This window comes from Octodon degus, unplaced genomic scaffold, assembly GCF_000260255.1.
Source record: "Octodon degus isolate 3935 unplaced genomic scaffold, OctDeg1.0 scaffold00219, whole genome shotgun sequence".
Lineage (NCBI taxonomy): Eukaryota > Metazoa > Chordata > Mammalia > Rodentia > Octodontidae > Octodon > Octodon degus.
Genome location: NW_004524795.1, coordinates 2608440 through 2622661, shown reverse-complemented (window position 1 = coordinate 2622661; position 14222 = coordinate 2608440). Strand labels below are relative to the sequence as shown.

Genomic DNA, 14222 nt, shown 5'->3' with positions numbered 1-14222 from the left:
AAAGAACTCTGGGCTGAAGGAAGAGACTCAGATATTTTTGAAACAGTTCAAAAACAGCTCTGTTTTTGACACCTTAGGCAAATAACTGTACTTCTCTACTCTTCCTTTCTTTGCCAGCGGGATATAAAGCTTTCCTATTAGGTCCTGCACAAGGTTACAACTTGGAGACACCTTTCTCAGAGACATGCATAGTTAGATCTGTGCTGTTTGGAGAAAACAGAGCATTTCAGTCGGACATCCCACTTTAAAATGCAAATTTAGAGTTTCTCTGCAACATGAAGGAGATAACCCCCCCCCCTCAGGTTGCTTTCTTAATCAGTGACACTTCAGTGGTGAAGTGACAGCCCCTCAATATCCTATCCTGCTGTCTCACACCCTCCTGCTTGTGTAGCTTGCTCTGGCTTTATTATTTTCCAGTAGCCTTAGCATCCAAAAAATATTTTGTCTGAGGGAACTCTGTGGAAGACCTCTGCAGAACTTGCAACTTCTGACTCATTTTCTTCAGAAGAGTTCCATGAAGCAAAAGGAGTGAGTCCACAGTGAGTTAAACTTCGTAATGCACTTGTAGTTTTTAGTATTGGGCCTGAGGTTCTCTGCGATTCTTCCTAATTCCACAACTGTGTTTTAACAATGGACAGTTCTAATTCTTTGCTTTTGTTTTGTTCCCCAAAGCCAAGTGCTTTTAATAAGATCAAGTGCTTTGGAAAAATGGAGCAGAGGAAGAGTGCTTGGCCCTAGATGGTATTCCAAACATAAAGACCCAAACAACTCCTTTCACTCATGCCTAGGCAGCTGAGAGGTCTCCAAGTATATTGGCTTTTAGACTCACTCATATAGCAGGCTCATGCTTTCTTATTCTGATCACCATCAGAATGATAGGAGGAGTATACCAAAAAGCAGTTACAGTCCAGGCCTATTTCAGACTCGGTAGGTGACAAGAGAGGCCCAGGCATCTTTACTTCTCCCAGGTAGTCCTTATACTGCTCTTTACAAAACATTGGCTTCCCCATTTTCTAGCAGCCTCAGTTGCAAAAGAGACATTTCATCTGAAGGAAGACTGTGGAAAATCTCAGCTACAGTCCTAGACTTGGCTCCCCTCAGAAGTGAAGCCCAGAGAGCAAAAGCCAGCCAGGCTGTGTTCAGTTAGACCAAAGAAGGATGTGGCCCAGCCCCAGTCCCAACATGCCAGTATCTTTACTGCTTAGCCAATAGCTAGCTAGGCCATTACTGGATATGGGAAGAAATGAAGCTGGTTTTTATACAGTAGTCAAATGATCTGCAGTTCTGCACTCAAAGCACAGAGTGAGGCACTCAGCAGCAAGATACTCACGGGTGTGTGATGCGCCTGAAGTTGCTGAAAGGGCCCTGGATGCGCTGCCTCAGCTCCTGTGCCCAGCGGAGGCTCCCAGCCAGGGTGGGCATGTTCTTGTGCACTGGCAAGAACCCTGGGTACACAACACGAGACTGAAGCAAGACCATATGAGTCTCCCAAGTGTTCCCTCTCCAGAGTGCCTTTGTGCCACAATTGCTGCATCTACCCTGAGGCTAAAGTCCCCCTGGGCCCACCCTGAGGAATCCTTGGGTGGTCTCTATGCTTCTTGATGTGGAAGAAGAAGGAGTGACCCAGAGGTAAAGGCCATGGTTCCTGCTGAGCCATTGTAATTTAATTGGCCTGGATTCCCTAGGCATAAGTACTTAGAAGCTGTGGCAGTGGAAGGAAGAAGAAACTTTTGTCAGGCACGCAAAAATCAACTGTGGATTAAGCTATGTTGAAGAGTAACCGGTGTGATAACATTGATCAGGGCTCGGCTCATACCTTATGCCACAGTCACAAAACGATGTGGGTGGTCAAGGGCTTACTGCTCTGGACGAGCTTGCCCATCTCAACCCCAGACACAGACAAAGCAATAGTTCAGTGAACCCTACAATTGCCCAAGATGGTCTGGAATTTCAAGCAAGAGGGTGGCACTTGTTTTTCTTGGAGAGTGCCCTAGATCTATATGTGCACATTTAACAAGTACAAGAGGGGTGCATCATACCCTTCTTGGAGCACAACTGCCCACATCAAAATCCCCTGGCCCCTGGATCTACCAAGCTTTGCCTCCTGGATGTGCTGATTGTAGATTATCCTGACTGCATCTAGGTCTTTGTTGAACATCCTGATGAGCACAAGGTATTTATCTGATGTGTCTTGTGCTACCAGTGGTCTTTCAAGGAGGTTTCCTGCTATGTCGAGCAGCTATGGAGGAAAAAAAGTAAGATGTCACAAATGCAATCTTTCCAAGGTTACACAAATCCCATCGTTTAGTTCTTCTTTCCTATGGCTACCAGTGCAGGGGAGAGAGGGTAAAACTGTTATCACAGAACTGGAGCAATAGTTATTAGCATGTGGATATTTATAATCTTTCCTGATCTGTGCTTCTAAATAAAAAGGACTTCTGTCTGCTGGGTAACTGACCAGTCTCTCTTGTCTTGTAAGAATCTGAAGAAAAGGGAAACTAAAGATGGAAGAAATGCTCACCTGAGTTACATGATAAAGATCTGAAACGGAAGGATGATGGTGACAGAAAAGAAAGAAGCTAAGCTAGCTGAACACTGGGGAGAAGTTGCAGGGTTGAAAGCCGAGAGTAGAAGCAAGAAACATGTCCCAGGAAACGGTTGCTAGGAGAGTGACAGTGACTATGAGGATAATCTGAAGCGTTTCACCTGTGCCGTTTAAGGTGCCCTAGTTTTGGGGTGTTCCGTAAGGCAGTAGAAATAAGATGTGGAATGGTTTAAATTACTTTTTCGTTCTGGGTTGTGTTTCTCTGATTGTGATGCTGTTTTAAGACTAAACCACGTTTGGATCTTAGTTGTATTCAAGATCTATCAATACACTGCTTTTAAACGTGTCTTCTATCATACGGTACTGTACGTACTCCATGCTTCTGGTCAAAGACTGAAGGAACAGCCAGTCATTGGATAATCAAACCTGGTCCACAATCTCAGCCACTTCTAAAAAGGTTATTTAAAAATAAATAAGAAGAATACATGATGTAGAACATGTATGCACAGTTTACTATAAGTATTCTCTAGCTCTCTGCAGAAAATCACTAGCCAGACCTTGATTTAAGTCATCAAGGACAAGAGACACAAGATCAAGAATACTTCTACATATCCTAAAACCAGAAGCTGAGCAGACATCATTTGTCCAAGACCTCATCCTCAATATTATCATCTTATTTCACATCGGGCCATTTCTCCATTTCTTTAAAGTTTTTCAAGGCTTAAGGTGTGGGCGGCAGGAAAGCCACAGATGTTGTTTGGTGTTGGGCTCAGAATCTGAGATGGTCCCAGAAGATCTGGATCCCTGGGCCATGTCAGGGGATATAACTGAGTATAGAAAAGAGTCCGTTTGGGGGATGCAGGGTCTTAGATCAGATATTTCTCAGGTAAGACAGATTGAAAGGTTTCAAGAAGCTTTCTACCAAAAACTCTAACATCATGTTTTCTTCCACAATAATCACCAGATTCCCCATATAAAGGTAGTTCCTCCATGGTGGAGGTATAAGAGATTAGTCCCATGGCTCAAATCCTGTTGAGAAGTGAGACACTTGGGCTGAGGACCCCCATGGCCAGCCCACACTCGGACCCAGGGGCTCTGATGTGGGCATACTCTGGTTGGACCTCCCCTGCAAATACACTGAGTGGTGGGATGATCTCGCAGCAGTAACAGGGAAATCTGAGTTTATATCTAGGCTTGGTCCAGCCTCTACTGCCTGAATCTGAGAAAGCATTTATTTTCATGAACTTATATTCATTCCAACTTATGCCTTCTTTGAAGGAAGAAGAATTTTAGTTTCTTGCTGGTGAGACGGCTAAAAGATGGAAACAGTAGGTAGGAGAGACTGAATAGTGCTGGTTTTCCTACCAGCACTTTTCCTACAGCTTTTCTATAAGCTGGTTTGGGAATGGAAGAGAAAGACTTTGTCTTTATGAGAAATCTTTGAGACTCTTAGACAAAAGGTGCTCCTTCAAAGACCAGGTTGGAATGGGCCTTTTCTTCTGCCCACAGCCCTACACCAATAAAAATTTCAAGGATTAGAATTTTTAGAATTCAGTAAGATGCACTCAGCATAAATGTGGATATTCTCATGGTGGGAACCAGCCAAAGAAGTAATACAGCTGCTTTAAACACCTTCCTGGACAGATGAAATTTCCGCGACAGACTGTGGCATATAGCAGAGACATGAAATTTCAAAAATGGAGCAACTTGAGAACAGACGGAAGGCACCTACGGAAGATTCCTGGAAATTCATGTGCAGAGGGATTCGTAGCATGAGTGGGCTGCATATTCTCAATGCAGGATGAGAGTTGCCGATGCTCAACCTCTATGGTAGCAATTGCAAAGAGTCATGACACTTAATTGGCATATAGAATGATTTTATAGACACATGTAAGACCTTTTCTTGGTATTCCATGAAATGCTTGAAAAAGGAATACTAGATGCCTTATTAAGTAGGCTATGAAAGAAGAGGCATTTATTAAAACTTACAGAGAGAGAGAGAGAGAGAGAGAGAGAGAGAGAGAGAGAGAGAGAGAGAGACAGAGAGACAGAGAGAGACAGAGAGAGAGACAGAGATTGAATGGCTAATAAAACCAGGCACTTAATTACTTAATCCAGGCACTTGGATTACTTAATATTTGAAATAGCATAGATTGCTCCATCCAGGGTTTAAGCCTTTCCATGATTGTCCCCCAGTCACCCAGTATCTGTTTGGACATATTTAGTAAGTGAAAACTTAACTTCTTATCAAGGAAGCCCAAATCATCTTAAACAGTTTCGACAGAAATTTCTTTCCTGTATTGAACCAATCTGGTTTCCTATAACTTCCTCCTGATTATAATCCTTGTGGGTGTTTAGAGTGAACCACTTCATACTTAAAGATGATTGCAGGAGATACTCTTCACCAAGTCTTCATACCTCGCCGCTCTGCATTCTCAGCTGTGCAGCTATTTATGCCCTCATTCGTGTCCTACCTTCCCCACCACTCTTTTAGGGTCACCTGATCTAAGCAAGACAGGGTAAGAGCATAAGTCTTATGCTACTTACTAATGCCCGAACCCTGCCATCCACTACCTGGCGTGGTAGTTGGTATCTTGTCACTGTGATAAAATACCTGATCAAATAAACTTAAAAGGAAGCAAGATTTATTTTGGTTCATGACTGCAGAGGCTTCAGCCTGTGGTGGCTGCCTGGTTGAATTTCCTTAGCCTATGATGCTGCAGAACAGCATGCAAGGAAGCCCATGGTGAAGCAAGCTGCTCACGCCATGACAGCCTGAAGCAGAGAGAAAAGGGGAGCAGAGGTTCCAACACCCCCTCAAGGACATGCCCCAGTGTTTGTTTCCTTCTACCAGTCTGTTATGGTTTGTGTCTAACTGCGCCCCCCAAAACCTCATACAGTCATGGGGTGGCTTCTGGAGTTTGTGATTTATTTTTGATCCAATGCTGTGATTATGGGTGTGAGTGCCCTGGGGCAGGTACTCTGCATTACAGTGTAAGGGAGCCTAGCTAGCTGCCTGAGCTTCTGCCACTCCCTTTGCTTTCTGCTCTTTGCTGCCACCATGTAAGATTGCTCTCTGACATATGCCACTCTGCCTTGGAGCCAGCTGAGTTTATAGACTGAAACCTCCAGTAACTGGGAGTTCCATAAACCTTTCTGTCCTTCATTTTGGTGTCAGGTATTCCCGCCATGAGAGAATAGTAACCAAGACACAGGCTCCACTTTGTAAAGGTTCCACCAGTTCCCAGTAGCAACCTGAGCTGGGGATCAAGCCTCCAACATGGTGGGGGAGGGGTAGTGCTTAAGATCCAAAGCATGAGTCATGGGAATCTGTTTGCCCCGTCTTTAATCAAGCTAGCAGCAATGTTTAAACAGAGGTGGTACTGCAGAGCATAGTTTCAGGATACAGATCACAGTTGACATTTTCTCTTTCAAAGGTTATCTTATTGATAAAGGCAGAGCACTGCAGGAAAAGCTCTTTTTAAAAAGAACTTGTATGTTGTTATGCTTTCAGAAAAGTATAAGCGATTAGTCTAAGAAGCCCAGCTCTGCATACGTCCTTGCCCTCGAACATTTCCATTCCTCTCCACCAGAAAAAGAAGAATATTGACAGGAATAATACTGTTTGCATGTATCCCTACTATTCCGTCATGAGGGGAGGGGCAGTGTCAGCACAGGTGGCTCCTGCCCTACCCGTACAAACCTTAAAGGCATGCTCCAGGTCAGGTGTATCATCAAAGGCTTGAATAAAGATGGTTGCCAATCTCCGGTCAAGATCTTCTACCTTCTGGTTAAATCTAGAGATGTCATTTTCAAATTCCTGAGGAGAAAACATGATTTTTCTGAAGACCAGTCCCAAGATGCTCTCTATTATCACCTTGAACTTAAAACAGTCACACCAAAGAATTATTTTAATTCTTGAAAATCTACCATGGTGTGACTTAGTTTTATCCAAGTAGAAAGGTACCCTGTTTCTGCAGCCTTTTTACTTTCATACTGTAGACAAGATGACACAGTGAGTCTCCTGTGAGCTTGGCTCCCTTTCATTTTCCTTCTGGACCCTCTGTCCCAACTCCCAAAGCCACTTTTTATTTCACCCACAAGGTCCGTTCATATTACCCTAGAAGCAACAGCTTAGGGGCCATTCTAAAATTGCCTCAGGGCTTCCTCCCCAAAGTCAAAACCCCATTTCTTTCATTGTAATTGAACTCATCTAGCCATTAGTAGGAAAGTTAGCTTATTAAGTAAATGTGTACTGTTTCTTCACCATGTACCTCAATTGGTTAAGGCAGCAACTAGCCGTTGTTCCTAAGGTTGCTAAATTTATTGAATAAAAACACAGAGTACCCAATTAAATTTGAATTTCAGGTACACAATGAATCGTGTTACTACAAGTATGTCCCAATGATTGCATTTTAACTTGCCTTCTTGAATTTGTTTCTTTTCTTAGGATGAAGCAATGTTCAAGGAAATTTCAACTCAAATCTCTGATTTGTGTGATTATTATTTATAATTACTATTTTACCACAGTATATTTTTATATATAAAAAAGTGGCAAAACAGTACAGTTCTTCCTCAAACCCAACCCCACTGATGCTGTGTTATAGTTCTTTGTACTATCCCACCCCCTCACATTGTGTGAAGGATTTTGTTTTCTTCTACTATATGGTGGCAAACCCATAGCATAGAGCCTGCCTTGCAATGCAGCTTTGCTTTTCTACTTTTGAATCATAGAATTTTGGGAAAGTGGGCCTTCCCTGGGTCTGGCCAGCTAGGATTCTCCTGGATATTGGAAGATGTTCATAGCAGGTTCCTGCATCATTTCTTTCTCTGTTTTCTTCCTGTTCTTTTAAAATTTCTTCTTCAGAAATTCTATCATTTGTTTTAGTGAATTCCACCCCCTGTTTCCATACTGGCCCTTGTTCTGTTTTTCTCCTGTGCCTATTTTTTCCCTCAGTTCTTGGCTTTGAAGACTTTAGGTGAGATATGGGCTAGAAAATGCATCCCTGGTTTTTCTTCAACTTGAGGAGAAGGTTTAACTTGCCTTCCCTGACCACTGATAAACTGACTGTGTGTGCCTGGTCTGTACTCAGCAAGCTCTGCTCAAAGCTTAAAACTTCCTTTTGCAATTTTATTGGAGTATATTTGGCAAATAGAAATAGTATATGTTTGAGGTGTAGCACTTCATCTTTTGAGAAGTGTACACTCTGGGAAATAATCAGGGCAACCAAACTGATTAGCACATCCATTGCCTCACTGAGGCGTAATGTGTTTCTTTAAGTGTGAATGTTTGGGGCGGAGTGGTTCTCTCTGCACTAACTTCAAACATACAAGATATCATTAGCTGTCATCACCATGTTGCATAGAAAATCTCCACTACTTCATCTTGCATGACTGAAACTGCATACCTTTTGATCCACACCTCCCCCTTTCTCTTTCTCCTTTAGCCCTTGGCTACTACCACTAACTTCTGATTTGACCATTTTAGAGATTATATACTAGTGAAAGCAGGCAGTATTTGTCTTTTTATAGCTGGCTCACTTCCCTTAGCTTACACTGTTGAAGCCACATGGTGGCCCCAGCTTCCTTTATCATCTCATGCCTGTCTCAGCATCTCTGATCCCAGGTATCCTTATCTGGGGAGAGTAGTGGTTGGGAGAAACATTTTCCAATTTTTTCTTCACATAAAGAAGAAATAGAGTCTTTTGAATGACACAGGAATAATAAAAGATTCTCCTTGACACAAATGATAACTAATAAGAAGACAACCACTGAGACCACAGCAGCAAAGAAAATGCACAGAATACACAAGTAAATCTCTAGTCTTACAGGCTAGAGGCATCTGAGAAAGGACCAAAGCTTCCGATGCAGCCCTTGCAGGCCCTACCCTGCTGTGGGGGTCCAAGCAATCATAGGAGTACTCAGAGAAGACTTTGTACATCTCCTGGAACTCCTCGTACATTTGGTGCACCTGCTGAGTCAGGGCGTTCCCCCTGATGCCACTAAACTCCAGTTTTTCCAGTTTGTGGAAATCCAAGGCTGTCTTCAGAAGATCCTATGGAGACAATTCACAGAAGAGTTAAAATGATAATAACCATCATCACAACAACTGTGGATGAGAAGAGCTAGAAATCATATGGGGGTGGGTGGTTGCTTAGGAAAATGTGATGCTTGATTAGTTTTGTAACCTTATTATTAGATTGGATTGGTAAAAATAACTCTTGGTTAACTCAGTAACAAAGCAAATAGAAAATGCAGACAAATAAGATTCACTGATGCCGAGATAAATGAATAAACAAACAATGAAATGTATGCTTCAGTTTCTCTTGGTGTTCTAAAATAAAGTCTAAAATGTAATAATAAAATTATTTACATGATCGGTGTCTTTGCTATTCACTTTTATTTAAACAGCCAGTTTCTGATGGGCCATCTTATTTAGGTCTGAAGTGACAGTTGTTTAGGAGATGTGGGTAGGAAAACAGACCCTTTGAAACTTGAAGGGCTAATCTGGATGGTAACACCGGCCTCCGTAGCAACGCTATCTGCCAAGGACAAAGGTCTACCAAGAGTCTGTGCCTGGTGCGCCATGTTGCCAGCCGGGCCACAAAGCGCAGTCACTTACCATCTCGGTGTCCACGTTCCCTTTCTTGTAGTGCATTTTACAGTGCGCATATGAGAGCTAAGCCAACAAACGCAAGGTTTAGGCTCGTGCTGCGCATGCAGTATGCATTCCCATCACTGCTGTTGATGTGGCAGCACTCCAGCTGGGCTCAGGATTGCATGACAGGATTACCCAGAAGCCTTGGGAAGGAGTCCCTCCCACACCTCTGGAAAGCACTTGGCCTAAGATGGCACAGGAGCCTCCTGAGCTTGTCTAACAGGGCAGGCTGAATTTATCCCTGTGAGTTCCTGTCTAAAAGCAGAAACTCTCCAAACCAAGATGTGCTTCCTGTCAGGCGTTTCAGTCTATGTACAGAAAAGACAAAGGTGCGGGTCACATTTAAATCATTTCGGGAATCATTCTGTGTGGACCCCTAGAAGGGGGTCCTGTACCCTGAAGAGGTTAGAAGGGCAACAGCCGTTCTGATAGCACTCTGAAAAATTTCCAGTGGTCACTGCTTGGTTGGCTTATCAGACTGGTACAAAGCTGTGCATTTCCTTTCTTTCTCCGGGACATAAAGTCAAACAGTGGTGACGGAAACATTAGAAGTGGGATGACACAGCTGACTTCCCCCAACTTTTCAGATTACCACACAAACTTGGGTCACCATCAAGCAGTCGCCTTTGTGCTCAGCTATGTTGGGGTGCAGGTGGCAGCAGTGACAGGGATGAGGAAAGAAGGTGCCTGTGAAGAAAAGTATATGCAGTAAAACCAGGGCTCTTGCTATCTGTGGTATGGGACAAGGTAGTTGCTGTTTAAAAGTGCTGGAAGAAAACAGAGAAACAGTTCCAGATATCATTATAGAAAACAGGTTTTTTGTTTGCTTGTTTTGTAGAAGACCTTACCTCAAAACCACAGGAAACAGAAGCAAACATAGACAAATGGGCCAAAGTAAGAAGTTTCTGCTCAGCCAAGGAAATGACAGATTGAGGAGGCAACCTATGGGAAGGCAGAAAACTATTCACTGGACAAGGAGTTACTACTAGAATATAAAAGGAACTTAAAAAGTCAATAAGAAGAAGCAAAATAGTACAATTAAAAATTAGAGAGATGATATAAATAGACACCTCTTGAAAGAAGAAATTCAAGTGGTCAATAAATTTGTGAAGAAAGGTCAGCCTTCACTTGCCATTAGGGACCTACAGGTCAAAACCACAGTGAGATGTCATTTCACTTGTTAGAATGACCACTGTGCAACAGAAGAAAATAACAAATGCTGGTAAAGATGTGAAGAAAGGGAACTCTCGTACACTGTTGGTGGAAACATAAGTACAGCTTCTATAGAGAACAGAATGGGACTCTCCCAAGAAACAAACAAATAAGTGAACAAACAATAAAACAGAACTACCATATATGTAGCTATCTTATTTCTGGATATAGACCCAAGGAAAATAATATGAATATAGCAAAGAGAAACTGCATGCCCGTGTTTGTTGCTGCAGTATCCACAGTAGCTACGATACGGGGCTAGCAGAGATGCCCATTGATAGATGAATGGATAAAGAAAATATGGCATAAATAAAGAAAGATAAACTGTCATTTGTAACAGAATAGATGGAACTAGAGGATATTATGTTGAGCGAAATGATCCAGATGCAAACCGGTACAGCATGCTTTTTTTCCTATAGGATTATTAAAAGAGTTGATCAGAAGGGGTGACAGTGATGCCAGAGGCTGAGGAGCCAGGAGGTTACATCTGGGTACCCAAGCACAGCTGCAAAGAAGTCAAACGTTCTACCAGTCTGAGGCACAGAGAGGTGACTGTAGTTCACAATAACCTATCATACATTTTATAAGCAACTGGAAGAGAAGAGCACAAAAGTTCCAAATACCAAGTGATAAGGACAAGAAAACATTAATTATGCTAACTTGATCAGTGTACACTATACAATGTATTGATTTTCACACAGTAGCCCATATACATATACATATATATATATAATTATTGCCTTCTAGCAAGAAAAAACTTAGAAAGTTAAGGAAATCTTTACTCTCTATTTGATCGCTATACCCTGTGTATCAAATGATTGCTCTCTTCCCCATAAATTTGTACAACTGAAATAATGCTAACAAAATGATTGCGAAATTATAGTCAAATTTATATACTGGGAAGAAAGCAGAAATGAATTTTATTAAATGAAGTTGACTTCTATAGCAATTCAAATCTTTCATAAAGTATTTAGTTGTAATTGGTTTTATAGGAAAATATATATTTGTGCTGTGGCAGATACCTCGGTATTCATTCATCACAATTGTGTGCACGTCAATTTCAATTTTTAGGGAATATGCTCTTACCAGTTTAAAAGACTGATGCATCTTGATATGTTTGGTTACATCAGAAAATGAGATTGTAACTTAGTTACGCTATTTTATTGTTCAAGAATATTTAAAGCATAGCCCCTGAAAGGTGTTTCATCTTCAATTTGACAGGGAAGTTATAGGTATTAGATACATATGTTTCTACATTTTGGTGAAGGTCTAGTTACTGAAAACAATGGATATTTATGCGGCTTTATCTAATTTACCAAACTTACGGTGGATGATACCCTCATTTGTGGCTCGATCCATGGTCTTAGGGTGCTCCTTACATTCTTAGCAAAAGCCCCTTGCACTTCTCCAATACTTTTATCCCCTTTCTTTGCTTTAGCTTTCTTCAGGGCTCCTATCACTCTTTGTCATTATATTATTTAACGCTATATTACATTATTTGTTTATGTTCTGCTTGTCTTTCCCAGTAGATTATAAATGTCCCATGATTGCCTTACTTTCTTGAGGACCTGGAAGAATGCTCTTGACACTGGACAAACACTTGTTTAAGGAAAGCATGCATGATCTCCGTGGTTTGCCTTAGCTATCACATGTGCCGAAGAAGTCAGCAAAGTGACAACGGACCTAAGGAACATGGCTTCTGTAGAGTAGCTGGCAAAAACAAGGAAAATTAGATGGAGAAGAGATTTATAAAGCAAGGTTTTTCCATGCTGACAGGGTCAAAAGAGGAAACTACCTGGTCCAACTTTGAGGGTAAAATGAAAGTACATGAATTAATTAGAAAGCAGATTTGGTCTCGATATGTAAGTTGAGCTTATGAAATTGATGATATGGGGTCACTGTAGCCTATAAAAACATTTCCCATGTAACTATCTAATGCCTGGATGTGTCAACCCTAGAATGGGCTGCTGAAAGAGGAAGTGAGCTTTCCATCACTGGAGGAATTCCACTAGAATCTGATATATGGATATAGTAGGAGAGGCATCTGAAGCAGGTGAGGGCTTATCTCACAACCATAGACCTAGATTTGTCATGCTAACCATGACTTTCTCTTTGATTCTTAAATTATTTAGAAGTTCTTTTTATTGTTTATTTAGAAGATCTTACAAAACAGATAAAAGGCAAATTTAAGCCAGTAAGAGTCTTAAACTATATTTAAAAATATTCATTTTTTATTCATCACAGTAGTGAACACATGGAATTTATTAGGCTATGTACTGAATTAAAATCTCAACCTCTGGGCAAAGACATCTGGCTTTGCAAAAGACCTCAGGTTCAGTGCCAGAAGAATGGGAGTTCAGATATTCCTGGTTCTGCTATTTTACTACTGGGAGGCTTTCTCACACTAGTGAGAAAGCATGTCACTTTCTCAGCTAGCTTCCCTAACCTGTAAGCAGAGACAGTAATACTTAACTTGTCACAGGTTATCCAGTTATATCGAAAGTGGCTTTGTAGTACTTTGGTAAATTACTTGTTTCTAATTAATTACCATCATTGTGATGTGTTTAAAGGAGGTTGGTGTGTATGAGAAATATAATGGCTTATGAAGGGGACATTTTGGTGCTTCTCTGGAGACAGACAGGGTATGGGGGCCTCCCTGGTGGCTTTCTGGATTGAATGGGTCCTATTCTTGTGAAAAATAATGTAACATTTAAGGGTGATGGTTGGGTGGAGGAACAGGGGAGGGTTCAATGTGTGCTTTTTGCCTTGGAGGTGAAAAATTAAAATCAGGAATAATGGCCAGTTCCACCAACAGCAATCCTGTACTCCGAGGAGAGGTCATGCCACCCATCTGAAAAGAAATGTCTTCAGAATTCATTAAGGAAAGCACAAAGCAGACACTCACAGATGAAAATCTCAAAAGGTCATTTGGAAAAAGACTGTTTACCTTTCGGCTGCCACCAGCCTTCTGCAGCTAATGGTCTCAGATGTGACCACATGTTCAAGGCAAGCAGAAAGAGAAGCTGGCCCAATTAGGCTGCGAATGAAAGGGGGCTCAGGAGTGGCTTGAAATGGTAGAAAGAGCAAAAGGAAATGTGGGGAATATTAGGTCAGCTTATTACCTATCTCTCTGCTAATCACTTTGCATAAAGCCTCAGCAGGAAATCATTTTGCCTCCAAGTGAATCACAGATTTACAGCATTTTGATAATGAAAGAAATGTCAGTTCTCTCCAAGCTGCTTGCTTACTGCATTGTTTGCAGGGAAGAGGCTCCAGGCAGAAATATAAACAGGGGATCTGCAGAATCTACAATATTGTGGCACAAAAAAGAACTCTGTGTGTGTGTGTGTGTGTGTGTGTGTGTGTGTGTATACACTAGAGCAACTGATAGAAAGGGAGGATGAATAAAAAAATACAGAAGCAACTAAGTGAGTCTTTTTCTTCATTTTTTTGAATGTTCACTCAAATTGCAAAAATTTTTGAATACTTTTGAAATTTCCTTAGTAAGTCCTCAAGTTGAATAAGAGTTTTGCATGGAATGGGAATAATAATTTTACTTGAGTAAACAATTTAGGGGAAAGACATAGAATTCACATAGTAGAAGTAGAAGGTGTAAAACTCTGGTGGAAAAGACCACCTGGCCCTGGGTACAAGTACCAGCTAAGCTTCTCTGAGCCAGGTGCCTAAGGGCAAGTGAGCTTAGGGAACAGATGTAATCCCCAGCTCTTATGATGACCAGAACTGTGGGTTCTAGTGTGAATTAGGTTCTTGAAATTTCTTATTTATTTTCTTTTTCTATTTTTTTTT

The 14222-nt window shown here is 41.5% G+C and overlaps 1 protein-coding gene across 1 annotated transcript in view; it reads right to left on the bottom strand.

The window, feature by feature from the left end:
• Dnah9 (dynein axonemal heavy chain 9) overlaps positions 1 to 14222 on the bottom strand; it is a 433197-nt gene that overhangs the window by 394901 nt on the left and 24074 nt on the right. The window contains exons 7-10 of the mRNA XM_023705424.1: positions 8433 to 8600; positions 6249 to 6365; positions 2092 to 2239; positions 1331 to 1445 (exon numbers count right to left, since the gene is read on the bottom strand). Of these exons, the coding sequence (XP_023561192.1) occupies positions 1331 to 1445; positions 2092 to 2239; positions 6249 to 6365; positions 8433 to 8600 (548 nt within the window). The remainder of the gene's footprint in view (positions 1 to 1330; positions 1446 to 2091; positions 2240 to 6248; positions 6366 to 8432; positions 8601 to 14222) is intronic.